General features: G+C 51.9%; 1 protein-coding gene across 4 annotated transcripts in view; it reads left to right on the top strand.

Annotated features, from left to right (window-relative positions):
* Positions 1 to 27,184, top strand: part of RAP1GAP2 (RAP1 GTPase activating protein 2) — a 261,713-nt gene that overhangs the window by 75,303 nt on the left and 159,226 nt on the right. The window contains exon 1 of one of the 4 annotated variants that reach the window (XM_032137935.2): positions 426 to 757. The exons of the other annotated variants lie outside the window; for them this stretch is intronic. Coding sequence (XP_031993826.1) covers positions 651 to 757 — 107 coding nt within the window. The 5' untranslated portion in view covers positions 426 to 650. Of the gene's footprint in view, positions 1 to 425; positions 758 to 27,184 lie in introns of those variants that run through there. 4 annotated transcript variants of the gene reach the window in all.

The following is a 27,184-nucleotide window of genomic DNA, read 5'->3' as shown; positions in this document are numbered from 1 at the left end:
GGACGCGCGTTTTCTCTTGGTGCCTGTTTTCTCTCCCTCTGTTTTAAAGGCAGTGACAGCATCGGGGAAGTATCCGGGGCCGGGCCGGGGAGGGCGGCAGCCGCCTCTGCCTGGGGAGGGAGCTCGGGGCCGCCGGCGGGAGTGCGGGCGGGGACCAGAAGGAGCGGGCGAGGGGAGGCAGGGCTGGGGCCGGGGAGGGCGCCTGGGAGCCGGTCGGGGGGTCCCGGGAGCGCTGTCCGCCTCCTCCTGCGCTTCGCCCGCTCCCTGTGCCCCGCGTCCTCCACCATCCGGTCGGCCGAGGCCGGGGCGCGGGAGGCGGGGCCGGGGCGGGTCCCGGCGCGGGCGGCGCGTCTGAGCGGGAGCCGGGAGCCGCCGGCCCGGGCCGCGCCCCGAGCGAGCCTCGGAAATGCCCGCGCCGGGGGAGCGGACGGCGGCTGCCCCGCGGGCCCCGAGGAGACGCTGAAGGTCGCCGGGAGGGAGGGGAGAGCGCGCGGTCACCTGACCCCCGGGGCGCACCTAGGCGGGGCGGGGCCCATGCGAGGCGGAGGCCGGGGGCCGGGGCGCGGGCTCAGGGGCCGGGTGCGGAGCGCGCGGAGCCGGGGCTGCGGGGACGCGGGCGGGCGAGGTCGGGCACCGCGGGCGGCCTCGCCATGTCCCAGCCCGCGGGGAGGAGGCATTGCCGAAAGGCGGGGATCCGCGCCGCCGTGGTGCTCATCGGACTCCTGCACAAATCCCGGAGGCAGAATAAAGAGAAAAGGTAAACCCCTGCAGCGCCGGCCCCTTCCCTCTGCTCTCCTGCTACATTCCAGTTTTCTTTGGGGTGGACTTTTCCGATGGGTGTTTGGTTCCGTGTTGGTTGGGAAAAAGCCTCCTCTCTAGGTACCGTCGCGCGAAGCGAGTTCGGAGCTTCGCCCCGGACCCTGGCTGGTGCGAGGAGCCTGGGCAGGACCTTGGCGGAATCGGAGGGCCGCTGGGAGAGCGCATCGGGGTGGATCCCTGACGGAGGGACCCCAAGTCCGTCGCCCCCAGACCCTGCCTTTGCAGACCGCGACCCCTTTCCCCAAGCCTGCAGCCGCGGATGCCATTGATCCAGCCCGGGCGGCTCCATGCACTGGTGTTGCCATTTGCTTCTCTGCAACTTGGTTGAGCCTGCGAGGTGCCTGCCTGGCCGAGATCCGCTTGCTCTGCACTCGGTGCCAGCAGGCGAGGAGCAAGTTTGGAGGTTGCTCGCTCCCCACCCACTCCCTCTCCCCACCGCCATGGGGTGACTTTGCCTCTTCGCCTTTCTGGCGTTTGTTCTTTCGTTTGCTCCTGGATGTTGAAAATAGTTTTCTCTAGCTATTTCAGAGACATTTTGGACGACCTGTGTAGTGGGAGGTGTGGGGTTTGGGGTAGGCAAAGGAGGTTCTGGGGAAGCTTTCTGGGCTGCAACCCCAGCTGCAGGTCTGACATCCACCAGACCCCAAGGAGCTACCAGGCAGGTCGTTGGCACAAAGCCTCCCTGTTCTGCTAGGGTGCATGGCAGAGCCTCCAGCAGTGGGGGGAGGGGAGTGTGGAAGCTGACTGCCCACAGAGATGTTGCCGGGATCAGGATTTGGAGTAGCTTCCAGTGACCCTGCTGGATCCTAGTTTCCAGAGGAGTTTTGGAATGGTTAATACCGCACCCTGTAAGACACGGGCAGTGGAGCCAGAGACACCTGGGCGTGACCAGCAGCCCCTGGATATGCCCACAGGCTGAACGTACCTGGGGTGGTGGTAGGCAGGGAACAGGGGGGACTTTGAGAAGCTGGCATGGATTGCCCTTGTGGTGGGTTGTCCCCCGTTCCTCTCGTCCCCCCTTCCTATAATGTAGTGTAACAAGATGTTGCCTGCTGCACAGAATGAATTTCCCGTGAAAATGACATAAGGTGGTTCAGCATGAAATAACATTGAGTCACCTAGTGAGAAAGTTCTTCCCTTTTCAGTTCTCTGCGAATCTTTGTGATTTCTTTGAGGGGAAGTCTCAGGTGGGTGCTAGTCTGCCTTTAACACCTTTTAAACACTTGCTAATCTTCCGTTTGTAACTAAGAGAGAGCAGACCTCCGGCTCAGGTCCTCTGAGTGGGGAACAGTTGCCTGGCTAGAACTTAGGTTGTTTTTGTTTTTGTTTCATTTATTTTTGGGATTCTCTCCTGGTTAATGGCCAGTGGTACTGATTTTTTTCCATTTGTGGTAGTGATATAAAACATCACTTTCAACATATGAAGTCACAAGAATTAATCTATTTTATTTATTTATTTATTTATTTATTTTTGAGGAGGAGTATCACTCTGTTAGCCCAAGCTGGAGTACAGTGGCGCCATCTCGGCTCACTACAACCTCCACCACTTGGGCTCAAACAATTCTCGGGCCTCAGCCTCTAGAGTAGCTGGGACTACAGGCACCTGCCACCACGCCCAGCTGATTTTTTGTATTTTAGTAGAGACGGGGGTTTCACCATGTTGCCCAGGGTGGTCTCAAACTCCTGAGCTCAGGCGATCCACCTGCCTCAGCCTCTCAAACTGCTGGGATTACAGGCATGAGCCACCGTGCCCTGCTGAAATGGACCTATTTAATATAAATAATAGTAATAATAATACAAGTGTTATCAAATATAGTGGAAATCCTGCCAGTGGTCTAGGAATGGCTGATGCCAGCAACATGTGTGTCTAGCAGAAGAAGCCGCCATGGGAACCCTGGAGTGCAATGTTCCAGGGCCTGAGTCCATCTTCCCCTGGACTTGGATTCCCTTCTGTTTTCTGCCCTTCAGCATTTTGTCTGTAGAGTGGTGGCGAACAGGTCAACTCTCTAAAGCCAGAAGGGTGTGTGGGATGGCTGGTCTGAGACAGCCTGGGCCTGCTTTGAGGGCTGGAATGGAAAATGGGCTTGATAGAAAGGCAGATGCATGGGACCAATTCCTGATTCTGAGTGTAGAATGGGTGGTGGTCGGGGGTGGAGAGGAGAAGCCCCCTGCACAGAGAGCGAGAAGTTCTCTTCCTGCCTCATCTGTTGACTGTGGTGTGATGGTAGGTTTCATCCCTGGGAGCCTCAGTTTCTGCCTCCCCACAAAGGGCTGTGAGGCTCAATTCAGATCATGTGAGTGGAGATAGGACAGAAAGGTACGAAGTGCTGCATAAAGGTAAAGGGGGTTTGATCGGAACTGTTCCCCCTCTTCTCTCCCTGAGCCTGTGCTCCTGGTGACCAAGGTCAGATGTCTGGTGGTGACAGCCCCACCAGTAGCAGTCAAGACCAGCCGTGCATGGGCCAGGGGGGCAGCCAGGTGGGTATGAGCCTGGGCAGAACTAGTCTGTGGGTGGTGGGGGCGGGTACAGTGAGGCCTAGGGAAGGACCCGGATAGGGACAGGGAGGGATTGGCTGCAGCCCGGGTGCCCCAGGCCCGTGGAGTCCTTTCTTTCTTCCTGAGTGCACTGTGCTCTTGCCTGCAATGCAGGCAGACATTGGTGGCCTTCATGGCCCCTGGCTTCATCCTATTCTTCTGTCGCTTCAACCATCCTGATGGCTTTGGCCATGGACTTAACCTAGGCAAGGAGAAAGAGTGATTGATTTCATCATGGCGCGAAGTGACCTCTGCTTCCCTCTCTGTATCTGGAGTTTCTTTGTCTTTAAGCATCTGAAATCAGTGCAGCGAACACTATTGACCCTTGCTCTGCAGGCGCTGGTGGCCACGGGAGGCCTGGAACAGGCTGCAGCTGCTAGCCTCTCTTAACCTTTCCCCATACTCCATGCTGGGTATTAAATTTGATGAGTTCTTCCTTCCATCCCCTCTCATCACAAGGTGGGGTCAGGCTCAGGCCCCTTCTTCTCCTCCCAGAAGGCTTGATCCATCCATCGATCTTCCCAGCACTTGTAATTGACAGGCTTGTGCAAATAACACTGTTGGCTCTTAGCCTTAAGGGTTGAAATGGTTGTGTGTGGCTTTCAGGGACCGCGCAGTGGTCTTTGTCATTCTCCTGCTCTCTCCAGGCCACTTGGAAATATTGCGTATTAGGGGACAGGGAGATGTGCCAGCCAGGGTGGTCATGAGACAGATGTCCCATATAGTCCCAGAACTAGGAGACTCCCAGGTAGTCTCGGTAGTTCCCAAGAACTGTGCTCCAAGCTCCAACTTCAATTTCCCTTTTCGAGAAATGGGTGTGGTGCTCATCATCTTGGACTTGACGGGCTCTACGGGAGCTGTGGGGCAGCCTGGAGGTTATGCCTCTTTCTGCCCATCTTTCAGGGTTTCTGGCACATGGGATCCTGTAAAAGCAGCGGCGTGTCTGAGAGGGGACTGGGTTTGAGCATGGTTCCCAGGAGACACCTGGATGAAGCCTTCCTCAGAGACTGCGGTTTGGAAACCGCTTTGATTTTCACAGCCTGCTTCTTATGGATGTGGGTGGTGGGGCGCTTGGCTCCCTGAGGGGGAAAACAGGCACCTTTGCTGGGAAGGACGGAGGCAGAAGAACACAATCAATATATGTACGTTCTTGGCCGGGCGCAGTGGCTCTCGCCTGTAATCCCAGCACTTTGGGAGGCCGAGGCGGGTGGATCACCTGAGGTCAGGAGTTCAAAACCACCCTGGACAACATGGCAAAAACCCGTCTCTACTAAAAATGCAAAAAGCAGCTGGGCATGGTGGCGCGCACCTGTAATCCCAGCTATTCAGGAGGCTGAGGCAGGAGAATTGCTTGAACCCGGGAGACTGAGGTTGCAGTGAGCTGAGATCGTGCCACTGCACTCTAGCCTGGGCAACAGAGCGAGACTCTGTCTCAAAAATAAAAAGTACGTTCTGAAAGATGTGGATAAAGTCAGTGTGGCCTTGGGTGTGACTTTCTGAACTGGAGAGAGGTCATTTAGCATAAATGAAAACAAGTCCACTTCTTACGGTGGGTGGTTATTTTGAGACATCTCTCATCATGGAGTTTATGAAGAGGAAGATACGGATTCTCTCATCATTCAGCAAATTCTGGCAGGCTGTCGGGGGAGAGCCTCGAATCTAATGAATGTGATCCCTTTGTTGTGGAGTATCATACCTGGTGGGTTATTCCTGGGTAGAAAAAGCCTATCGCAATTCTTTTTTTAAAAAACTTTTGTTGGCCGGGCGCGGTGGCTCACGCCTGTAATCCCAGCACTTTGGGAGGCCGAGGCAGGCGGATCAGGAGGTCAGGAGATCGAGACCATCCTGGCTAACACAGTGAAACCCCGTCTCTACTAAAAATACAAAAAATTAGCCGGGCAAGGTGGTGGGCACCTGTAGTCCCAGCTACTCGGGAGGCTGAGGCAGGAGAATGGCGTGAACCCCGGGGGGCAGAGTCTGCAGTGAGCCGAGATCGCACCACTGCACTCCAGCCTGGGTGACAGCGAGACTCTATCTAAAAAAAAAAAAAAAAAATTTTGTTGTGAAAATTCTGAAGCATACACAAAAGTAGAGAGAATAGGGTGACATAATACCTAGTTTCAGCCATTATCAACTTACGGCCCCAATCTTGTTTCGTTTATTTACCAAAGCACTCCTCCATAAGATTATTTTGAAGTAAATCTCAGACATTAGATCATTTCATTCTTAAATATTTCAATTTGTGTCTTAAAGATAAGAATTATTGGCCAGGCACGGTGGCTCATGCCTGTAATCTCAGCACTTTGGGAGGCCGAGGTGGGAGGATCACCACTGGAGCCCAGGAGTTCGAGACCAGCCCGGGCAATATAGTGAGACTCATCTCTACAAAAAAATAAAAAAGCATAGCTGAGCATGGTGGCATGTGCCTTTGGTCCCAGCTACTTGGGAGGCTGAGGCATGAGAGTTCCTTGAACCCAGAGGCAGAGGTTGCAGAGAGCTGAGACAGAGCCACTGCACTCCAGCCTGGGCAACAGAAAAAAAAAAAAAGTTAAGAATTCTTAAAAAAAACCCATAACACTACCATTATTATACCCTCTAAATTAACAGTGATTTCTTAATACCATATTTAGTCAGTATTTGAATTTCCCCAGTTGTCTTGTAAAAGTTTTCAAAAGTTTTTTTGAGTCAGAATTCAAACAATACTATGTGATGGGTGATGTGTCTCTTAATCTGTATTCTCCTCCAACTCTTTTTTTTTTTTTGAGACAGGGTCTTGCCCTGTCGCTCAGGCTGGAGTGCAGTGGCACGATCTCGGCCCACTGCAACCTCTGCCTCCCGGTTTCAAGCCATTCTCGGGCCTCAACCTCTCAAGTAGCTGGGATTACAGGTGCCTGTCACTACGCCCGGCTAATTTTTGTATTTTTAGTAGAGATGGGGTTTTACCATGTTGGCCAGGCTGGTCTCGAACTCCTGGCCTCAAGTGATCCACCCACCTTGGCCTCCCAAAGTGCTGGAATTATAGGATACATGGCCCACCCTGCTCGGCCCTTCCAACTCTTTTTAAAAATTTTTAATTTAATTTTTTTGGAGATGTGGTCATCTCACTCTGCCACCCAGGGTAGAGTGCGGTAGTATGATCTCAGTTCACTGCAACTCCCGCTTCGTGGGCTTGAGTGATTCTCCTACCTCAGCATCCCAAGTAGCTGGGACTACAGGTGCCCATCACCACACCCAGTTAATTTTTGTACTTTTCATAGAGAAGGGGTTTCGTCATATTGCCCAGGCTGGTCTCAAACTCCTGGACTCAAGTGATCTGCCCACCTTGGCCTTTCAATGTGCTGGGATTATAGGTGTGAGCTGCTGTGCCTGGCCCACCCAACTCTTTTTTTCTTACAATTTATTTGTTGAAGAAACTAGACTGTCTTGTGGCGTTTCCCACAGTCAGGATTTTGTGGATGGCGTCTCCTGGTGTTATTTAACATGTTCTGCTGTCCCCTGTGTTACCTGTAAGTTGGTATTTAGTTCTAGAGGCACCATCAGTTTTGTTTTTTTTTGTTGTTTGTTTGTTTTTGGCAAGATCGTGCCATTAGTAGTTGTGTAGTTGTCTGTTTTTGCGACGTTAGCCTTTGTTGATTAATTTGTTTCTAGGGCGTGAACCTGGTGTTGGGAGGGTACCTATGTCCTGCCGTTGCAGGCAGCCCCACCAGCTGGCTGCACACGAGGACTGTGCCTGGGGTTTGTCCAGAGTTCTGGCCTTGCAGTCCCGGAGTCCCAGAGCTGGAAGGGGCATGAGACGGGAGCCGATCCACTCCCTGGTCCCAGAACAGATGGCTGCTTGTTCTCTCCTTAGGAGGCAGCTGGGTCCTGCCCTTTCTGGAAGGGTCTGTCTCCTGTCCTCTTGTGTCTGATGTTTGAATGACACCTGGTAGGCTGTCGTTGCTTTAAAGAACAAACACCTCCCTTTAGCCAGCTTCCCGCTATTCACTTCTCCAAAGGTCTGAGGCCTTAGACCGTTCAAGTTGAAGGGACAGAATGTGAGGCGCAAATGAGTTTAATTCCTCCTGAGCCACTATTTTAATCTCCTGCTTGGTCTCCTGGCTTCTAGTCTCCCTTATCCTCTCTCCTTATGGTGGCCAGAGTGGAGTTTAAAACATTCAAATAGAACCAGGTCTTTCCTGCAGAAAGCTCTCCGTACACTTCCCATTATACTTTTCTTTTTTCTTTTTTTTTTTTTTTTTTTTGAGACAGCGCCTTGCTCTGTCACCCATTCTGGAGTGCAGTGGCGCGATCTCAGCTCACTGCAGCCTCCGCCTCCTGGGTTCAAGCGATTCTCCTGCCTCAGTCTCCCAAGTAGCTGGGATTACAGGCATGCACCACCGCGCCTGGGTAATTTTTTTGTATTTTCAGTAGAGATGAGGTTTCACCATGTTGGCCAGGCTGGTCTTGAACTCCTGGCCTCAAGTGATCCTCCTACCTCGGTCTCCCAAAGTGTTGGAATTACAGGTGTGAGTCGCCGCGCCCGGCCGACTTTCCGTTATACTTTAAATGAAATCCTAACTCCATATTCCGGCCCACACCCCCTGCCTGCTTCTCTGACCTCGCCTGCCACCTCGTCGTCCTTTCTTCCTGGTGATCACCATGCTTCTGTTGCGGAGGCCTCCTTTCTACACCTGGAACATGGCAGGCTCACTCCTGCCTCAGGCCCTTTGCACCTGCTGTTTACAGTGAGCTCGTTGGCTGGTGCTTCCTCATCACCAGACTCTTCACTCACATGGCATCTCTTCCGAAAGGCCTCCCCTGACCATCCGATCTAAGCGGCTCCCTCCAGTCATTACTGCTTTACCCTCTGCTGTATTTCCTCCATGGTGCTCTTCATTTACTCATCATATCTAGTGTGTGCAATAAATAGTTGATTGGCTGTTTCCTCCCCTAGAATGGGAACTGTTTCAGAGCGAGAACTTTGCCTTCTTTACCTCTGGGTCTCCATTGCCCAGAATAGGAGATGCTCAGTAAATATTTGCTGAGTGAATGGACGGAAGCCCAAGAGGCCTCCTGGCTCCCCCAAGTAGAACGTGCCCATTGCCTGTTTCTCTGGGGTCTTTTTTTTGTTTTTTGAGACAGAGTCTCGCCCAGGCTGGAGTGCAATGCTGTGATCTGGGCTCACTGCAACCTCTGCCTTCCAGGTTCAAGCGATTCTCCTACCTCAGCCTCCCAAGTAGCTGGGATTACTGGTGCCCACCATCATGCCCAGCTAATTTTTGTATTTTTTTTTTTTTTTTTTTGGGATGGAGTCTTCGCTCTGTCACCCAGGCTGGAGTGCAGTGGCGCGATCTTGGCTCGCTGCAAGCTCCGCCTCCCAGGTTCATGCCATTCTCTTGCCTTAGCCTGGGCCCTCCTCCCGTGCTGAGTAGCTGGGACTACAGGCACCCGCCACCATGCCCGGCTAATTTTTTGTATTATTAGTAGAGACGGGGTTTCACCATGTTGGCCAGGCTGCTCTCGAACTCCTGACCTCAGGTAATCCACCCACCTTGGCTTCCCAAAGTGCTGGGATTACAGATGTGAGCCACCGCGCCTGGCTCCCTGGGGCCCTTTTAGTACTCAGCACCCTTTTTTTTGTCTGAGATTGGGGACTGTCTCCCTTCCCTCTCCTTTCTTTCCTTCTGGAAGAGATTTTGTAGAGAATTGCAAATGATCACTTGCTCATGTGTAGCTCTGTCTTTATGCCTTGCCTCTGTATAGCTTTGGGACCCGTAGACGTGAGGGACCAGGCTCAGCCATGACCATCCTGAAGCTGGAGCCAGGAGCCAGGGCTCTTCTTGACTCTGTGTTCGAGTCTTGGGTCCTGGAACTGCTGCCTGATTGGCAGAGGCAGCCTCCCTTCATTTATGCCAAAGAGGGGCCAGTGGGCGTCTGAATTAGTGGACAGTCGCCATTAGCCAATATATATATTTTTCTAAATGCAGTTTTATCTCTTTGGAGCCTGTGTGGTGCACAGATGGCTGCTTACCAGGATGTTGCCAAATAGAGGGCTTGTCAGGCCTGTTCGGTGAAATCAACGAAAAGCACTTCTGTTCAGACGGGGGCTGCTGAAGGGCCCAGGAAGTCTCTCAGTCATTTTAAGCAGATGAAGCACCCCCACGCCCCCCAACTCCCTGCCCCTCAACAAACTCAGTTTCTTTGCCTACTGAATCCATAAAAAGTAAGTGAGGTAGGCAAGATGATTTCAGGTGGACAAGTGCTTTTTATTTTAATAGCTACTTTAAGAAATGAATCCTGGCAAGTGATACTGGTTTTCCGTGTATGATAGTTATATAACATTAGAAAACCCGAATTTGGGCTGTGCACAGTGGCTCACGCCTGTAATTCCAGCACTTTGGGAGGCCAAGGTGGGCGGATCACTCAAGGCCGGGAGTTCGAGACCAGCCTGGCCAACATGGCGAAACCCTGTCTCTACTAAAAATACAAAAATTAGCTGGGTGTGGTGGCGTGCGCCTGTAATCTCAGCTACTTGGGAGGCTGAGGCAGGAGAATCGCTTGAACTGGGGAGGCGGAGGTTGCAGTGAGCCGAGATCGTACCACTGAACTCCAGCCTGGGCGACAGAGCTAGACTCTGTCCCCCAAAAAAAAAAAAAAAAAAGTAAAGTCAGGCCCATCACTTTAGGGATTCCACTAAGAGTGTCTGGGTGATGCCCGCGGTACCCTTTTTACCCATGGCAGAAGGAAGAACATGGCTGGTATTTCATAAGCTGAGATTTCTGAGTGTGGGGGTCCTGGTTGAACCCTGAAGATGGTCTCGAAGAATCCAAGCTCATTTCTAGGGGTGAGTACACTTGGTTCAACCTTCCCTTCTCCTTCCAGGCAGACTAGTGGGAACCTGGAGCCGACGCTGTGTTTATTCAGTGCCCTTGGAACAAGGGTGGATTGAAAAATTGTCACTTGCTTTAAAGCTTATCAGTTATGAACACTGTGTTTCATGAAGGCTGGAGCTCCAGCCAAGTCCTTCTCAGAGTCCTCCAGGGATGGGCAGCCTGGCTTGGAGCTGGGGACGCCTCTGGAGACATGTCGGCCCCATGTGTGTCCTGAGACAGCTGACCTTGCCTTATGGTTAGTCGATTTCTCCAAAGGCAGGAGTTGCGGGGGGCCTGTGGATGAGAGCCACCCCTCCCTTCTTTCCCCGTCTTCTGCCTTTTTCTCTTTCTTTATTGTAAAGATCTTTATCAGTCACACTGAATGCTGTGTGGCAGGATCAGGGCACTGTGATGATACCTGTTGTCACGAGGGCTTACTCTGGAGGGTGAAGCAACTTGTAAGAACCCCACAAGGGAGGCATCTCTCTTGTCTTTGGTTGATGGATGGGGCTGAGTTAAGAGTCTAGTAAGAGTGGAGGCAGGGCCAGGCACAGTGACTCACGCCTGTAATCCCAGCACCTTGGGAGGCCGAGGCGGGTGGATCACCTGAGGTCGGGAGTTCGAGACCAGCCTGGCCAACATGGTGAAACTCCGTCTCTACTAAAAATACAAAAATTAGCCAGGCATGGTGGTGGGTGCCTGTAATCCCAGCTACTCAGGAGGCTGAGACAGGAGAATCGCTTGAACCCGGGAGGCGGAGGTTGCAGTGAGCCGAGATCACACTACTACACTCTAGCCTGGGCAACAAGAGTGAAACTCCATCCCCCTCAAAAAAAAAAAACCAGCGGAGGCGGGAGCCCCCTGGTTCCTCACCATCTTGTCCCGTATGTAGCAGCACGCCGTCCTGACTGCGGAGAGTGCAGACAGCAGCAGCCCTGCCACCTAGGAGCTTACAGTCTGAGGCAGAGGTGGGGAGGGGGCCCCTGCAGACTCCTCATATGGTTAGGAAGCCTGTCCTCTGGACCAGACACAGTCCTAAGTGCTGAGGACGCAGCAGTGGGCAGCAGAGAAGCAAAGCCCTGTCTGGCTGGAGCGTCCATGCCTGATAGGCGTTGTTCTGCCCACATACTTTGTTTTTTCCTTTGGAGCTGATATTTTAGAATTGGAAGATTCCACATTGTGAATCTGTTTTTCAGTCTTGAGAAATCAGAAGCTCTGGGAACATTGGCTGGACTGGCCTTCCCTCATTACACCTCAACTTCCAGCTACCTGTTCAGTACAGGGCTGGTAGCCTGCTGCTTACTGCAGCCCACCTACACCTGGCCACACCTGTGCTACCTGCCCCTCCCCTGAAGGACAGGATGTACAGTGTGGGAAGCAGGAGGCCGGGGGTTGGGAGCTCTGGGTGTAACCCTGTGAACACAGAAGCTGGGGGTTGCATCCCAGTCCTGTGTGTCCTTTGGGACTTCTTGGTCTTGGGCAGATCCATTGCGATGAGAAAGGAGGGGTCCCGCAGCCTAGCGGGGCGCCCTCTGGGAGCTGGGCTGCAGAATGGCCACTGTGGATTTGCCTTCAGGTATTCCTCCTCCCTTCCCCTCCTGAATTACCTCCAAACAAAATGACAGAAGTTATGGGAGGCTGCGCATCGCAGTACAGAAACTCAGGAATAACGTGAGAAGGGACAGAGACAGAAACACTCGTGGATCCCCGCTCTGGGCCTGCACCTGCCTGGTACTTATGCTTCACTTACCTCATTTCATTCTCTGCATGACATTGATGATCATTATCTTCTTTCTTCATAGAGGAGAAAGCTGAGGTTCAAAAGGGGTGGCATCTCCAATGTCACCCAACTCGTATAACAGAGCTGGGATTCCAATCTGTCTGGTGCCAAATTCTATGCTTTTTCTCCCACCACCAATTACATGGTGACCCTGGCCGAGGTACTTAACACCCCCGCGCTACAGTCCAATGAAGTAGATTGAAATGCAGCTCAGAGAGACCAGGTGTCTTGGTCAAGACTCCAGAACGTTAAGAACTCTGGCACCTTAGAACATTCTGCTTGTTTTTAAAGGAAGGGACCAGATGGGTCGCTGGAACAGCTGGGCTCCTTTTGAATGCTTAGCCTGAGCTAAGGGGAGGGTGGAGCCGAGAGCAGGGAAAGGTCTGTCCTGTCAGGTGTCAGATAAGCTGAAAGGTCTCCTGGCTGCTGGCCTCACTAATGAGAACAGAAATTCTCACTTCTCGATATGAACAGGAAGGTCCCGGCTGCATCCTGGGTTCCCTGTGCCATCTGTATTTTAATAGAAGGTCTATTTTAATAAGATCTTTGAGGTGCACAGACAGAAACAGCATGTAAATCAACAGGTCACTGAAACAGGCCATCTGAAAACGAGATCTGCAAATGTGCCGAGAAGGGCTTTTGAGAGTGACAGCAATAAAGGCCCCTTATGGATGGCCAGAAGGTCCCCCAAGGGCACAGCCACATGGAGGCAGGACGCAGCCGTGGTGCAAGTGATGGGAACCGAGACGCCTGGCTTCCACATCGCAGCTCCTCTGACCCCCAGCCCCCTTCTAGAAAGGGCTGCCAGCCCTCTTGGCGGCATCCGCCCCCATCTTTCCCCTCCACGAATGCAAATGCAGGCCGCAGTCCCTCCTTAAATGGGTTGTGTCCCAAACGTTCATTCACTCATTCAATTCACCTCCATCAATATGCGGGTGCCCTCCCTGCCTCCAGCAGCCCGTGCTCCCGAAGGAGAGATCAACTATGGAATGTGAACCCAAGACAGAAGGGGGAGGTGTGAAGAAGGGGTGCAGGGAGCCCTGGAGATCAGAAGAAAGGGGGGCCGCCCAAGGAAGGCTGCCTGGAGTTGGTGGCATTTGAGGTGGGCCTTGGAGACTGGACAGGATGTCTGAAGGGAGAGATGGAGTGGGAAGTGCATCCCCAAAGGAGACAGTGGAAGCCAAGGGGCCAAGATAGAAAAACAGGGGCCCGCTCAGATCCCACCTTGGCTGTGGTGTGGATTTCCTGCTGGGGAAGGGTGGGAGATGAGGCTGTTAGGGCGGCCTGGGGCCGTTTCATGTCAGGTGTTGAATGCTGGGGAAAGAAGGGCAGGTCAGGCTGTGGGAGGCTTTCCTGCTCCCCGCCTCCCCTAGACTCAGGGCAGTTGGTACCCCAGTTAGAATACAAAAACAGAGTCAGTCAGTATTATACATGAAACAATTCTGTAGCATTTGTGTTACTGTGATTTTTATTAAATAGAGGTTTGGGGCCCGAGGGCCTTTGTGTTGGTGAGGCAGTAGATAATACCCCCAAATGTCCCTTCTGATTGGTAATTTATTTTATTTATTTATTTTGTTTTATTATTTTTTGAGGCGGCGTCTCCCTTTGTCACCAGGCTAGAGTGCAGTGGCGCGATCTCAGCTCACTGCAACCTCTGCCTCCCGGGTTCAAGCGATTCTCCTGCCTCAGCCTCCCGAGTAGCTGGGATTACAGGTGTCCGCCACCAGGTCTGGCTAATTTTTATGTTTTTAGTAGAGACTGGGTTTCACCACGTTGGCCAGGCTGGTCTTGAACTCCTGGCCTCAAGCGATCTGCCTGCCTTGGCCTCCCAAAGTGCTGGGATTACAGGTGTGAGCCACTGCACTCGGCCTATTTTATTTTTTATTTTTATTTTTATTTTAGAGATGGAGTCTCGCTCTGTCACCCAGGCTGGAGTGCAGTGGTACAATCTTGACTCACTGCAACCTCCACCTCTCAGGTTCAAATGATTCTTCTGCCTCAGCTTCCCAAGTAGCTGGGATTACAGGTGCCCACTGTCATGCCCAGCTAATTTTTGTATTTGTAGTAGAGACGGGGTTTCACCACGTTGGCCAGGCTGGTCTCGAACTCGCGGCCTCAAGTGATCCCCCTGCCTCGGCCTCCCAAAGTGCTGGGATTACAGGTATGAGCCACCGTGCCCGGCCTCTGATTGGTCATTTAGCTGATTTAGTCAAGAAATTTTTGGTTGGAAGTGACAGGCCCCAGTTCAAATTAATGTAAAGAAAAAAAGAAGTTTTGGGGTTTAGGTAACTGGAAGGTTCAAGGGGGACGGATTCAGGCCTGGCTGGATCCAGGGCTCCAGTGGGGTCTTTGGACACGGGTCCTTTCACCCCATCTCTAGGCTGTGCCTTCCTTTGGGTTGCCTTCGTCCTCAGGTACCTTATCCACAAAGATGGACGATGGCTGCTGTGGGCTGACCTTCTACCCGCTTAGCAATACCAACAGGAAGAGCAAATCTGTTTCCCAGTCATTTCAGCAGATGTCCCAGGGATGGCTCACCCTGGACAGAAAGTGAGTCACATACGCATCCCTGAACTTTGGCCAGAGGGATGGGATACACTGATTCATGAAGTCTAGGTCTTACGCCCACCCCTGGTTCTGGGGATACAGGGACTTGGCTGGGAGTATAGGAGGGATGGATCACCTAAGGAAACCTGGTGTGTTGCTCTCAGAAGCTCAGGGGATGGAAGCTGGGCAGTAAAAATGCCAACAGCTGTCCACTCTGCTGGCCCTAGTGGCTTAGTTGATGCTGATCTTGGCACAGTCAACTTGGCTGGTGGCTGCAGCTGCTGGTACCCTCCCAGACACAAGGAGGCTTCCTTCTGCCTTGGCTGGATGAGGTGTGCTTTCTTCTTCTTCATGGATGCAGCTCGCGGGATCCCCAAGCCTTTGGTAATAAACACACTTCCTGGGCTGTCTTTTCTCTGAGCCCATTCTGAACATCAAAGCAGTCAGCCTGTGACCGCACTGGACCTGGTCTGAGAGGACAGCCTGGCTTTGCTCGGGGTTGGCTCTCGGCTCTGGGATTGGATAATGCGTCCCCATCCTGTTTTGCTGATGCTTTGTGGCGCCCAGCTGCCCTCCAGCCCAGCAGGTCCGGATTCCTTGAATACACATTGCCCCTCCTTCCAGACATCTGGCCAGCGGATGCTTTTGGTTACGAGGCCGTGGCTGAGAGAAGGGCTGGCTCTCAGCTATCCATCCCCCTGGTGGAGGGCCAGGCCCAGAGGAAGTCTCAGAGGTCTTAGAGATAGGGACCTCTAGATAACAAAAACACGACTGCAGAAGGACAGAGGAGTGGCCTCAGGAACAATCCAGGGGGATATATGATCTTGAATGTACATGGTATGGAAACTGCGGCCCTCGGTTTTCCCATGTGTGAAACGCGACTAAGACTAATGAAAGTCTTTTTGTGTGTAGGCAAAAATCTTATTTAGCAATTCCTCTACCAGGTGCAATGTTTTTCGTTTTTTTTTTTGTTTTTTTTTTTTGAGACGGAGTCTCGCTCTGTTGCCCAGGCTGGAGTGCAGTGGCGCAATCTCGGCTCACTGCAAGCTCCGCCTCCCGGGTTCACGCCATTCTCTTGCCTCAGCCTCTCCAAGTAGCTGGGACTGCAGGCTCCTGCCACCACGCCAGGCTAATTTTTTTTATATTTTTAGTAGAGACGGGGTTTCACCGTGGTCTCGATCTGCTGACCTCGTGATCCGCCCGCCTCGGCCCCCCAAAGTGCTGGGATTACAAGCGTGAGCCACCGCGCCCGGCCTTTTTTTTTTTTTTTTTTTTTGAGATGGAGTCTGTTTTCTTTTTTTGAGATAGAGTCTTGCTCTGTCACCCAGGCTGGAGTGCAGTGGCATGATCTCGGCTCATTGCAACCTCCATCTCCCAGGTTCAGGCTATTCTGTTGCCTCAGCCTCTCAAGTAGCTAGGATTACAGGCATGTGCCACCACGCCCGGCTAATTTTTGTATTTTTAGTAGAGACAGGGTTTCACCATGTTGGCCAGGCTGGTCTCGAACTCCTGACCTCAGGTGATCCGTCTGCCTTGGCTTCCCAAAATTCTGAGATTACAGGTGTGAGCCACTGTGCCCGGCCAGAACAGATAGTGTTTGATTCCACTTTGTCTGTGTCTGTTTGAGCTGCTATCACAAAATACCATAGACTGGGTGGCTTAAACCAACATTTACTTCTCCCACTTCTGGAAGCTGGAAAGTCCGAGTTCGGGGTACTGGCAGATGGGGTGTCTCATGAGAGCTCAAATCCTGCATCACAGGCAACCGTCTTGTCGCCGTGTTCTCACATAGCGAAGGGGCAAGGGAGCTCTCAGGGGCCTCTTTTCCAAGGCACTGACTGATTCCATTCATGAGGGCTCCACCCCTCCTGACCCAGTCACCTCCCAAAGGCCCCTCTTCCTAATACCATGACAGTGTGAGTTAGGGTTTCAACACAGAAATTTTGAGGGGTGCACAAATATAGTCTATAGTCTATCTACTCTTATAGTGTACAGTATGCTTATATGAGGCACCTAGAATAGGCAAATTCATAGGGGCAGAAAGTAGAGTAGAGGTTGCCAGGTGTTGGAGGGAAAGGGAATTTTTGTGGAATGGGTACAAAGTTCCTGTTCGGGATGATGATAAAGTTTGGGAAACGGACAGTGGGGTTGGTTGTACGACGATGTAAATGCCACTGAATTCAAACTTAAAAATGGCTAAAATGATGGAAAAAAAACCTAAACAAACTTTATTCAAAACCGTAATACGTACGATAGGGAAAGCGTTCCTCTGGTTGAAGATGGGGTGGGCTGGCGGGTGGCTCTCACGCCTGGTCTCCGTGAATGCTCTGCTGAGTTGGGAACCAGAGTGCCTTGGGGACTCCAGGGAAGCAGCAGCCCTCCCTTCCCCAACAGCCCACGTTCTGAAGTTGAAGGTCCCTCAGGGCTCTGTCCTGCCCAAGCTGACACCCCCACTGAGGGTCACGTGTTGCTGGGGAAGGTCAGGTCCCCGGAGCAGGTGTGGGTAGCACTGGGCACCTACTGCGAGCTCCCTTCTCATCCTGACATTTCCCTTTCCTGCAGTCTCGGGCTCACGGCCGGCCGTCGGCCAGCACCCTATGGCGCTCTCCTAGGAGGCTGATCTGGTGAGCGGGGACATATAGGGGCTCAGCAAGTGGCCCAGGTGGAACGTGGCTCCGGGCCACGTGAGTGGAGGGCTTGAGTTTAGTGACCACAATGTGAATGCCCTCTGTGACCTGCTGGCCTGCTTTGAGATGGGCAGCAGCTACTCCAGGGTATGTTGACTTGCAGAGCAGGCCTCAGGGGTGGGAATCTGTGCGGCCCCTGACCCAGCACGGCCTCAGAACCTTCCTCAGAGAGTGCACTCTCTGCTGCTGCTTGACAATCTTTTTTTTTTTTTTGGAGACAGAGTCTTGCACTGTCACCTGGGCTGGAGTGCAATGGCGCAATCTCGGCTCACTGTAACCTCCCTCCCAAGTTCAAGTGATTCTTCTTGCCTTAGCCTCCCGAGTAGCTGGGATTACAGGCGCCCACCACCACACCCGGCTAATTTTTTTGTATTTTTAGTAAATACGGGGTTTTACTATGTTGGCCAGGCTGGTCTCAAACTCCTGACCTCGTGATCTGCCTGCCTTGTCCTCCCAAAGTGCTGGGATTACAGGCATGAGCCACCGTGCCTGGCCTGACAACCTGGTTTTCAAAAGAAATGTTTATATTTTAAAAATCCTTGTTCCTTGCAGAAAATTTAGAAAACACAGAAAAGCACAAGAATTAAAATAAAAATCACCTTCAATCCCAGAAGGGAGACTGTAGAGATATTAACGTTTAATATTTTTTTTGTGGTCTTTTTTTTTCTATGCAAAAGCACACCCTCTCACGTAATACACTTACATCTGCATCTACATCTGTTTCTCTGTATCGTAACAAAATCGGGATTATACTTTAGGTACAGTACATTAGTCAAGACCCTTGGTGGCAAGTGACAGAGGCCCATCTTGAATTAGCCAAACAAAATAAGAGGGTTTATTGGCTGGGGTAACCCATCTGTGGAAAGGGTTGGGCCTCAGGAACAGCTGGATCCAGGGCCATTGGCAGAACCCCTCTCTGTCTCGTCACGGTGTCTCTTTGTGTTGGCTTCATTCTCTTGGGCCATCTGTCCCCATGATGTTGGATCCATGGTTGTAGACCCTTGTGGGCTAAACATTTCATTTTATTTTATTATTATTATTATTCTGAGACAGAGTTTCACTCTTCTCACCCAGGCTGGAGTGCAGTGGTGCGATCTCGGCTCACTGCAACCTCCGCCTCCTGGGTTCAAGTGATTCTCCTGCCTCTGCCTCCCAAGTAGCTGGAATTTCAGGCATGCGCCACCACACCTGGCTAATTTTTGTATTTTTAATAGAGACGAGGGTTCACCATGTTGGCCAGGCTGGTCTCGAACTCCTGACCTCAGGTGATCCACCCACCTCGGCCTCCCAAAGTGCTGGGGTTACAGGCATGAGCCACCGTGCCCAGCCAAGGGCTAAACATTTTAACGGCTGAATTTCCCCCAGAGAAGAAGGAAAGCTCCTTTCCAACAGCTCTGGTTAGATACATTCCAGGGAGGAGTTCTGATTGGCCTGGATCGTGTGTCCATCTCAGTCCCTATGTGCAGGGGTGGGAGCGGAGAGCCATGATTGGCCCATGGAGAGTCAGGGGCGTACTCTGGTCAGAGTGGTGTTGTGTTACAAGAGTCCTTTCCAGCGGGAGAGGGGCAGTTCCCTAAAGTAGAGGTGGGGAGCTTGATTACAGAGGAGGGAGAGGCAACAGCGGGTAGGGCCAGCAAACACCATAGACAAAAGCTGCTTTGGGGTTGGTGCCAGCCGCGGGGGTGCGAGCACAGTGTGTTGGGTGAGCACGTGGACCCTCACCTTCGTGCTGATTTCATTGGGGTTCAATTGGTACCATCCCATGGGCAGTACAGTTTGGCAATAACTGTCTCCATTATCCATGCCTGTCCTCTTTGACCCAGTGAGCCACTTTTGGGTATCTGTCAGATGTGCATCTTTCCACACACGTGGAATGACGTAGAATGAGGTCATTCACGGCAATATTATTTGAAATAGCAAAACACTGGAAACAATTGGAAACAACCAAATCCCTATTCATAGTGAACTGGCTGCCTAAGTTATTTCACATTCATGCCATGGACTAACTACTTAAAATAGAATGATGAGGCCGGGCACGGTGGCTCACGCCTGTAATCCCAGCACTTTCGGAGGCTGAGGTGGGTGAATCACCTGAGGCTAGGAGTTCGAGACCAGACTAGCCAACATGGTCTCTACTAAAAAATACAAAAATTAGCTGGGTGTGGTGATGCACGCCTGTAATTCCAGCTACTCGGGAGGCTGAGGCAGGAGAATCGCTTGAACCCAGAAGGTGGAGGTTGCAGTAAGCTGAGATTGCACCATTGCATTCCAGCTTGGGTGACAGAATGAGACTTTGTCTCAAAAAAAAAAAAAAAAAAATGGTGAAGCTGTCTGTGTAACTGCATCAGCCTAAAATGAGTGACAGAAAGACCAATTCTCCATAACAAAGAGTTTCTTTGGGAATAGCAAGGGATTGCAATCTGAGGTGTCCATGCTGTGATGGACCATAGGCACATCCGAGGGGACTGGGACAAGAGGAAGCTTTTAGAGGAAAAAGAAGGTCATATAAGCTGTTTTGAAACAAAGACCATTGGTTTCAGAGGCTTATCTCAGGAGGGGGCTTTTGTTCTTGGTGGTATTGACTGCTGCTAGGAGAGGGTCTTCACAGAAGTGGCTTAACTGGAAAGTTCCAGCAGGGACAGCCCTTCCCGGCAGTTTCTGTTACCCGCAGGCATACTTGAGGGCCTTTTCTTCATGGCTTCCTTTTGTTAGGGTTTGACATAAGCCACTCTGTTTTTGATACTGACAACCTTAACAATTGATAGGAAAGTTCTCTCTAGTTTTTTTTTTTTTTTTTTTTTTTCGAAGACGAAGTTTGGTTCTGTCACCCAGGCTAGAGTGCAATGGTGCGAACACTGCAGCTTTGACCTCCTGGGCTCAAGGGATCCTCCTGCCTCAGCCTCCCCACAGGTGCATGCTACCATGCCTGGCAAAGTTTTTGTAGAGACTGGATCCCACTTTGTTGCCCAGGCTGGTCTCAAACTCTTGGGCTCAAGCAATCCTCCCACCTCAGCCTCCCAAAAGTGGGACTCTAGTAAAAATACAAAAATTAGCTGGGTGTGGTGGTAGGTGCCTGTAATCCCAGCTGCTTGGGAGGCTGAGGCATGAGAATCGCTTGAACCTGAGAAGTGGAGGTTGCAGTGAGCCAAGATTGCACCACTGCACTCCAGCCTAGGGGACAGAGTGAGACTCTGTCTCAAAAAAAAAAAAAAAAAAAAAGAAAATAGTACTTCATCTTTGTGTTGTGTTGGCTTGTATTTGCATAAAGAAGCTGCAGTAGGCTGGGTGCAGCGGCTCCTGTCTGTAATCCCAGCACTTTGGGAGGCCGAGGTGGGTGGATTGCTTGAGCTCAGGAGTTCGAGACCAGCCTGGGCAACATGTGAAACCCTATCTCCCCATCTCTACCAAAAATACACACACACAAAAAATTTGCCGGTTGTGGCGGGCCATGCCTGTGGTTCCAGCTACTTGGGAGGCTGAGGTGGGAGGATCTCCTGAGCCCAGGAGGTGGAGGTTGCAATGAGCTGAGATTTTGCCACTGCGCTCCAGCCAGGGTAATAGAATGAGACCCTGTCTCAAAAAAAAAAAAAAAAAGCAGCAACTGCAGAAAGGTGTGTAAAGATCATTTCATAGGCTGAATAAGTGGACAGGTTGGGATGAGGATAAGATGAAATAGGCCTTCTAATAATTTTGGCTTTTGAGCTGTGCTAATGTATTCCTCATTCAAAACTCAATAGACCAGTTTCCTTTTGGGATGATGAAAAAGTTATGGAATTAGTGGTAGTGGTTACATAACATTGTGAATGTACTTAATGCTACTGAATTGTATACTTTATTATTTATTTATTTATTTTTGAGACGGAGTTCTGGTCTTGTTGCTCAGGCTGGAGTGCATTGGCATGATCTTGGCTCACCGCAACCTTGGCCTCCCGGGTACAAGTGATTCTCCTTCCTCAGCCTCCTGAGTAGCTGGGATTACAGGCGTGCGCCACCACGCCTGGCTAATTTTGTATTTTTGCTAGAGACGGGGTTTCACCATGTTGGCCAGGCTGGTCTCGAACTCCCGACCTCAGGTGATCCACCCGTCTCAGCCTCCCAAAGTGCTGGGATTATAGGCATGAGCCACCGCACCTGGCCCGGCTTTCTCATTTTCTAGCTGTCCGACTGTGGACAAGTTACCTGATTTCTCCAAGAATCAGTTTACTCATTTGTAAAGTGTGGATCATGAAAGAGTTTGTATTCTGCAGATTAAATAAGAGGCATAAGATTGAGTTCCGTGCCTGGGGAACAAATGGGTACACCCTCCGTCCCCTTTCTCCCCTCTGCCAACTGGACATTTGCATTTAAATGGAGACTCTTGAAGACTAAAAACACTCTAGACTCCAAGAGAGGAATGGTTGGAATTTCAGAAAAATTCATAGCTCTTATCTGGGGTAAGGTCTGGGTCTTTTCCTGCGGAGAGTTAAGCTTTTAGGTCCTCCTCACCTGAGGCCCCGGGCTGATGGATGCATTGGCAGCTTGTAAAAGTCAGGGCTGAGATGACCTGTCTACAAAGAGGATTTCTGGCACCCTGATTTTGAGCAGGTATTCACTGTATGTGCATAAGAAGGACGTGGAGGGGAAAGGGGAAAGAGGTGGAAAAGGGGGAGGGAGAAAGGACCCGATCAAGGTCAACAGCCTGAACCAGCCAGCGGCCTCAGCCTGGGGCTGGATTCTGGAGGAAATGAGACGGTAGGTGCTACATCACCCATGGAAACAAAGGGGCAGCCACCCAGCCAGGAAAAGCCCCAAACCCCTGAAACCCCACGTTTAGCTTGCGAGCTCTCTGCTCTCCTGTATAGCAGCAGTTCTCGAAGTTCTGGCTCTGCTTCTCACCAATGCCCAGCAGCCACTCTGGTTCTGGACCCGGTGGTCATCCTCTGCCCTCAGTTCAGCATCCCTCACATAGCCTCATACTCGCGTCTCGAAAGGCTGTCTCCATTTTGCTCATGACTATCGACCTAGGGAAAGAAACGGAGGGAAAATTAATACAGAGAGTTTGCTTGGGCCAAAGTTGAGGACAGCTGCCAGGGACACTTCAAAGTTATCTTTGGGACAGCGCCCTTTGATGTTTGTTACAAGCAGGTTTTTTTTTGTTTTGTTTCTTGAGATGGAGTCTCGCTCTTGACACCCAGGCTAGAGTGCGATGGTGCGATCTCGGATCACTGCAACCTCCGCCTCCCGGGTTCAAGCGATTCTCCTACCTCAGTCTCCGGAGTAGCTGGGATTACAGGTGTGCACCACCACGCCTGGTGAGTTTTTGTGTTTTTAGTAGAGATGAGATCTTGCCATGTTGGCCAGGCTGGTCTCGAACTCCTGACCTCAGGTGGTCCGCCTGCCTCGGCCTCCCAAAGTGCTGGGATTACAGGCATGAGCCACCGCACCTGGCCACAAGCAGGTTTGTAAAGGCAAAGGGGACAAGGAGTGGGGTGATAAGTTGTTGGATGGGCATTCTCACTGGTTACAGAGGTTAACATCGGCGAGTGATTGGCTGTGCGTTGTTGAGCTCCAGGGTCTCAGCGATGGCGTCCAGTGTATGGCTACGTGGCATCAGTTAGTTTAGGGCTCATGTAGCAAGTGGCTTCAAGAAGTGGTTACTTAGCTCATGGAGGGGGTAAGAGGGACTGCTGTTGCTTTTCAGTTCCTCTCTGGGCCTGACTGTGAAAGGAGGATTGCATTTCTCAGATTCAACGTTGCCTTTTTTTTCCTCATGACAGTGAACGGCTTGCCCTCCTGGTTTCCCTCTGTCTCGCCGTCTGTCTGTCTCATCCTCCTTCTCTGCTGGCCTTCCACGTGCTGTCGTGCCTGGGCCCCTTCTTCTTCTCTGTCTCCCTTGGTGATCTCCTCTTGGACATCCAATAGGTGTTCCAAGCTGAACGTGTCCCAACTCCAGGTCTTCATTCTGGCCCTGCCAAAGTCATCCTTCCTGTAGCTTTCTCCAGCTTGACTTCTCTACATTGTTTTTTGTTTGTTTGTTTGTTTTTTTGAGATGGAGTCTCGCTCTGTTGCCCAGGCTGGAGTGCAGTGGTGCGATCTTGGCTCACTGCAAGCTCCACCTCCCGGGTTCGTGCCACTCTCCTGCCTCAGCCTCCCGAGTAGCTGGGACTACAGGCACCCACCACCACGCCTGGCTAATTTTTTGTATTTTTAGTAGAGGCGGGGTTTCACTGTGTTAGCCAGGATGGTCTTGATCTCCTGACCTCGTGATCCGCCCGCCTCGGCCTCCCAAAGTGGTGGGATTACAGGTGTGAACCACCGCGCCCGACTACGTTGTTTTTATAGATGAAAAGAGTCGAACTCTGTAAAATATTCGAAGAGTTTTATTCTGAGCCAAATAAGAGTGACCAATGGCCTGTAGTGTAGCCCCAGGAGATCCCGAGAACAAGTGCCCAAGGTGGTTGGGCTACAGGTTGTTTTCTACGTTTTAGGGAGAGGTGAGAAATCAGCCCATCCATGTAAGATGTCCATTGGTTTGGTCTGGAAGGGCAGGACAACTGGAATCGGGGGTTTTGGAGGGTCATAGGCGGATTCAAAGATTTTCCGATTGGCAGTTCATTGAGTGAGTTTATCTAAAGACCTGGAATCCATGGAAAGGAATGTAAGGTTAAGATAAGCAGCTGTGGAGACCAAGGTTTCATCATGCGGGTGACGCCTCCAGGTAGCAGGTTTCCGAGAGATGAGATTGTAAATGTTTCTTACAGACCTGGAGTCTGTTCTATGAGTCTTTAGGTCCCTGTGCTGATGTTGATGCTGGTCAGCTGGGGCTGAATTCCAAAGGCGAGGAGAGCATAAGGAGGCATGTCCGACCACCCCTTCCCATCATGGCCTGAACCAGTTTTTCTGGCTAACTTTGGAATACTCTTGGCTGAGGGGAAGGGTCATCAGTCGGTTGGGGGCCTTAGAATGTCATTTTTGGTTTACATTCTTTTTTTTTTTTTTGAGACGGAGTTTTGCTCTGTCTCCAGGCTGGAGTGCAGTGGCGCGATCTTGGCTCTCCGCAACTTCCGCCTCCCGGGTTCAAGCGATTCTCCTGCCTCAGCCTCCCGAGTAGCTGGGATTATAGGCATGTGCCACCACACCCGGCTAATTTTTGTATTTGTAGTAGAGACGGGGTTTCTCCACGTTGCTCAGGCTGGTCTGGAACTCCTGACCTCAGGTGATCCACCCGCCTCAGCCTTCCAAAGTGTTGGGATTATTGGCGTGAGCCACTATGTCCAGCCTTGGTTTATATTCTTATTCCCCATGTCCACTTATCAGCATGCTCTATTGCTGCCTCCATGATGCATCCAGAGTCGGATCATATCTCCCATCTCCACCATGGTCTTTTGAGGCCAGTCCATCATCAGCTGTCACCCGGATTATTGAGGAACCTTTCAGCCGGCCTCCCTGCGGCCATGTTTTTCTGCTTACAGTCCATCCTCCGTAAGGCAGCCAGAGTGATCTGTGAAACTGTGGGACACATCACATCTCTGCTCTGCTCACAAATCTCCCTGCCTGGCCGGGTGCGGTCGCTCACACCTATAATCCCAGCACTTTGGGAGGCCAAGGTGGGTGGATCACCTGAGGTCAGGAGTTCAAGACCAGCCTGGCCAACATGGTGAAACCCCGTCTCTACTAAAAAAATACAAAAAATTAGCTGGGTATGGTGGCGGGCACCTGTAATCCCAGCTACTCAGGAGGCTGAGGCATGAGGATTGCTTGAACCTGGGAGGTGGAGGTTGCAGTGAACTGAGATTGCGCCACTGTACTTCAGCCTGGGTGACAGAGAATTAAATGAATGCCTGAAATTTGGTTTTAGTGAATGAATGCTTGAAATTTGGTTCTCATGGTGAGGGTGACAGGAAGCCATTTCAAGGCCTTAGATAGGGGGCTCATATGATCAGGTTGACATTTTGGAAGGTCCCTGTAGCTCCTGGGGGAGACAGTTTGGGAGTGGGACCAGAGTGGGATCCTGGAGATTGGCTGGGAAGGTGTCAGTGGCTTGGAGATGATGGTGGAGGGGGATTAGGGGGCGTTGACTGAGCTGAGAGACATGTAGGAGGCAGAGTGAAACGCTTGTTTTTAGAGCTGTGCTTAATACACTTTCATGGGCGCACACGTCACCTGGCATCCTCTGGAAATGCAGACGCGTAGAGGTGGGTCTGGGCTGGGTTCTGGAGTCTGCTTTCGGGTGACATTATGCTGTCGGCTGGGGACACACTTAGAATAGCAAGGGGTTGGGTGTCAGGGATAAGGGAAGGGGAGTTGGGAACACGTTGTGCCTTTAATTGCAAGAGAACCCACAAGGAGGAGCAGGTTGGGGGAAACGATGGCGTCATTTAGGGACACACTGGGTTCCAGGTGCCTGTGAGACCCTACGCGGGGATGTGGCATCTGGAGCTCAGCCCAGGCTGGCGGTGGAAAATGAGGAGTCGTCCTTGAGTTGGTGGGTGCAGCCTTGGTGTGGGTGAGGCTGAGTGGGAGAGGGCGCAGGGAGGGTGGTCAGGGCTGCGGAAGCCCCTGTCTGTAAGCTATATCACTGACTCGAAAGGTGCATCACCCAGGCAAGGGCGTGGTTAGGTGGTCTAACCACCACCCCTTCCGATCATGGCTTAGGTGGTCTAACCAACACCCTTGATTTAGGGCAGGGGTTTCCCTCGCTGGCTTCTGCTGGTTCATCAGCCTAACTAAGGAAGGGGGCAGGAGCCTCTCCCCTGAAGGAGGCGGCAGCCTGTGGGCCCAGGAAGGAAGCCAGCTAGAGCAGCATCTCTTCTTCTGGTGCACCTGTCCCAGTGGGCCTGTCCAGAAGCATTGGGGTATCCCTGTTGCCCAGGAGCCCCACGGTGGACTCAGGCAAACCTGGGCCCCAGAGCCCAGTTAGCCACTTGGTAGCTGCGTGAGCACGGGCAAGGTGCTGCAGCTCACTGGGCCCTGGTTTTCTCATCCGTGTGATGGGGTAATAATAGTGCCCTCTTCCCATGGTGGTTGTGACGATCAGTGAGATGGGGTGTGTGACATGCTGAGCCCGGAGGCCGGCGCTGGCCAGTGCTCAGCGAGGTTCTAACAGTTACCTTTGGAGGGTGTGGAATGGTCAGGATGGACGCTGGCCTTGCCTCCTCCTTCCTGCTCTACCCACTGCATGCACCTGGCTTGGCCCCACCTCCAAGCCCTTCTTTTTTTTTTTTTGTTTTTTTTGAGACAGAGTCTTGCTCTTGTCGCCCAGGGTGGAGTGCAGTGGCGTGATCTCAGCTCATTGCAACCTCTGCCTCCCGGGTTCTACAACTGGCTAATTTTTGTAAATTTAGTAGAGATGGGGTTTCACCATGTTGGCCAGGCTGGTTTCGAACTACTGACCTCAAGTGATCCACCTGCCTCGGCCTCCCTAAGTGTTGGGATTACAGGCGTGAGCCACCGCGCCCGGCCACAAAGCCCTTCTTACGTTGAAAGTCCCTTGGCTGGGCGTGGCAGCTCATGCCTGTCATCGCAGCACTTTGAGAGGCCAAGGCGGGCAGATCACGAGGTCAGGAGTTCAAGAGCAGCCTCGCCAGCATGGTGAAACCCCGTCTCTACTAAAAATACAAAAAATAGCTGGGTATGGTGGTGGGCGCCTGTAATCCCAGCTACTCAGGAGGCTGAGGCAGGAGAATTGTTTGAACCCAGGAGGCAGAGGTTGCAGCGAGCCGAGATCGCACCACGGCACTCCAGCCTGGGGCCTGGGCGACAGGGCGAGACTCCATCTCAAAAAAAAAAAAAAAAAAAAAAGTCCCTGCTTCCTGTTGGGTCCTCCTCCTTGCCTTGAGCCCTCTCCCTCCATTTAGATCCACCCCCACTGATGTCTCCTGCTCGTCTCTTGTCCATTCCTTTTTCCCTCCTGAGCCCTACTGTAATGCTTAGAGAGTTTGGGGGCTGGCGGGGTCAGGATCATCTGCTGTCTGTTCATGTCTCCC

Source organism: Hylobates moloch, unplaced genomic scaffold, assembly GCF_009828535.3.
Source record: "Hylobates moloch isolate HMO894 unplaced genomic scaffold, HMol_V3 SCAFFOLD_19, whole genome shotgun sequence".
In the NCBI taxonomy this organism is placed as follows: domain Eukaryota; kingdom Metazoa; phylum Chordata; class Mammalia; order Primates; family Hylobatidae; genus Hylobates; species Hylobates moloch.
Note: the sequence above shows the minus strand (reverse complement) of the source record. Positions and strands in the feature narration are given on the sequence as shown.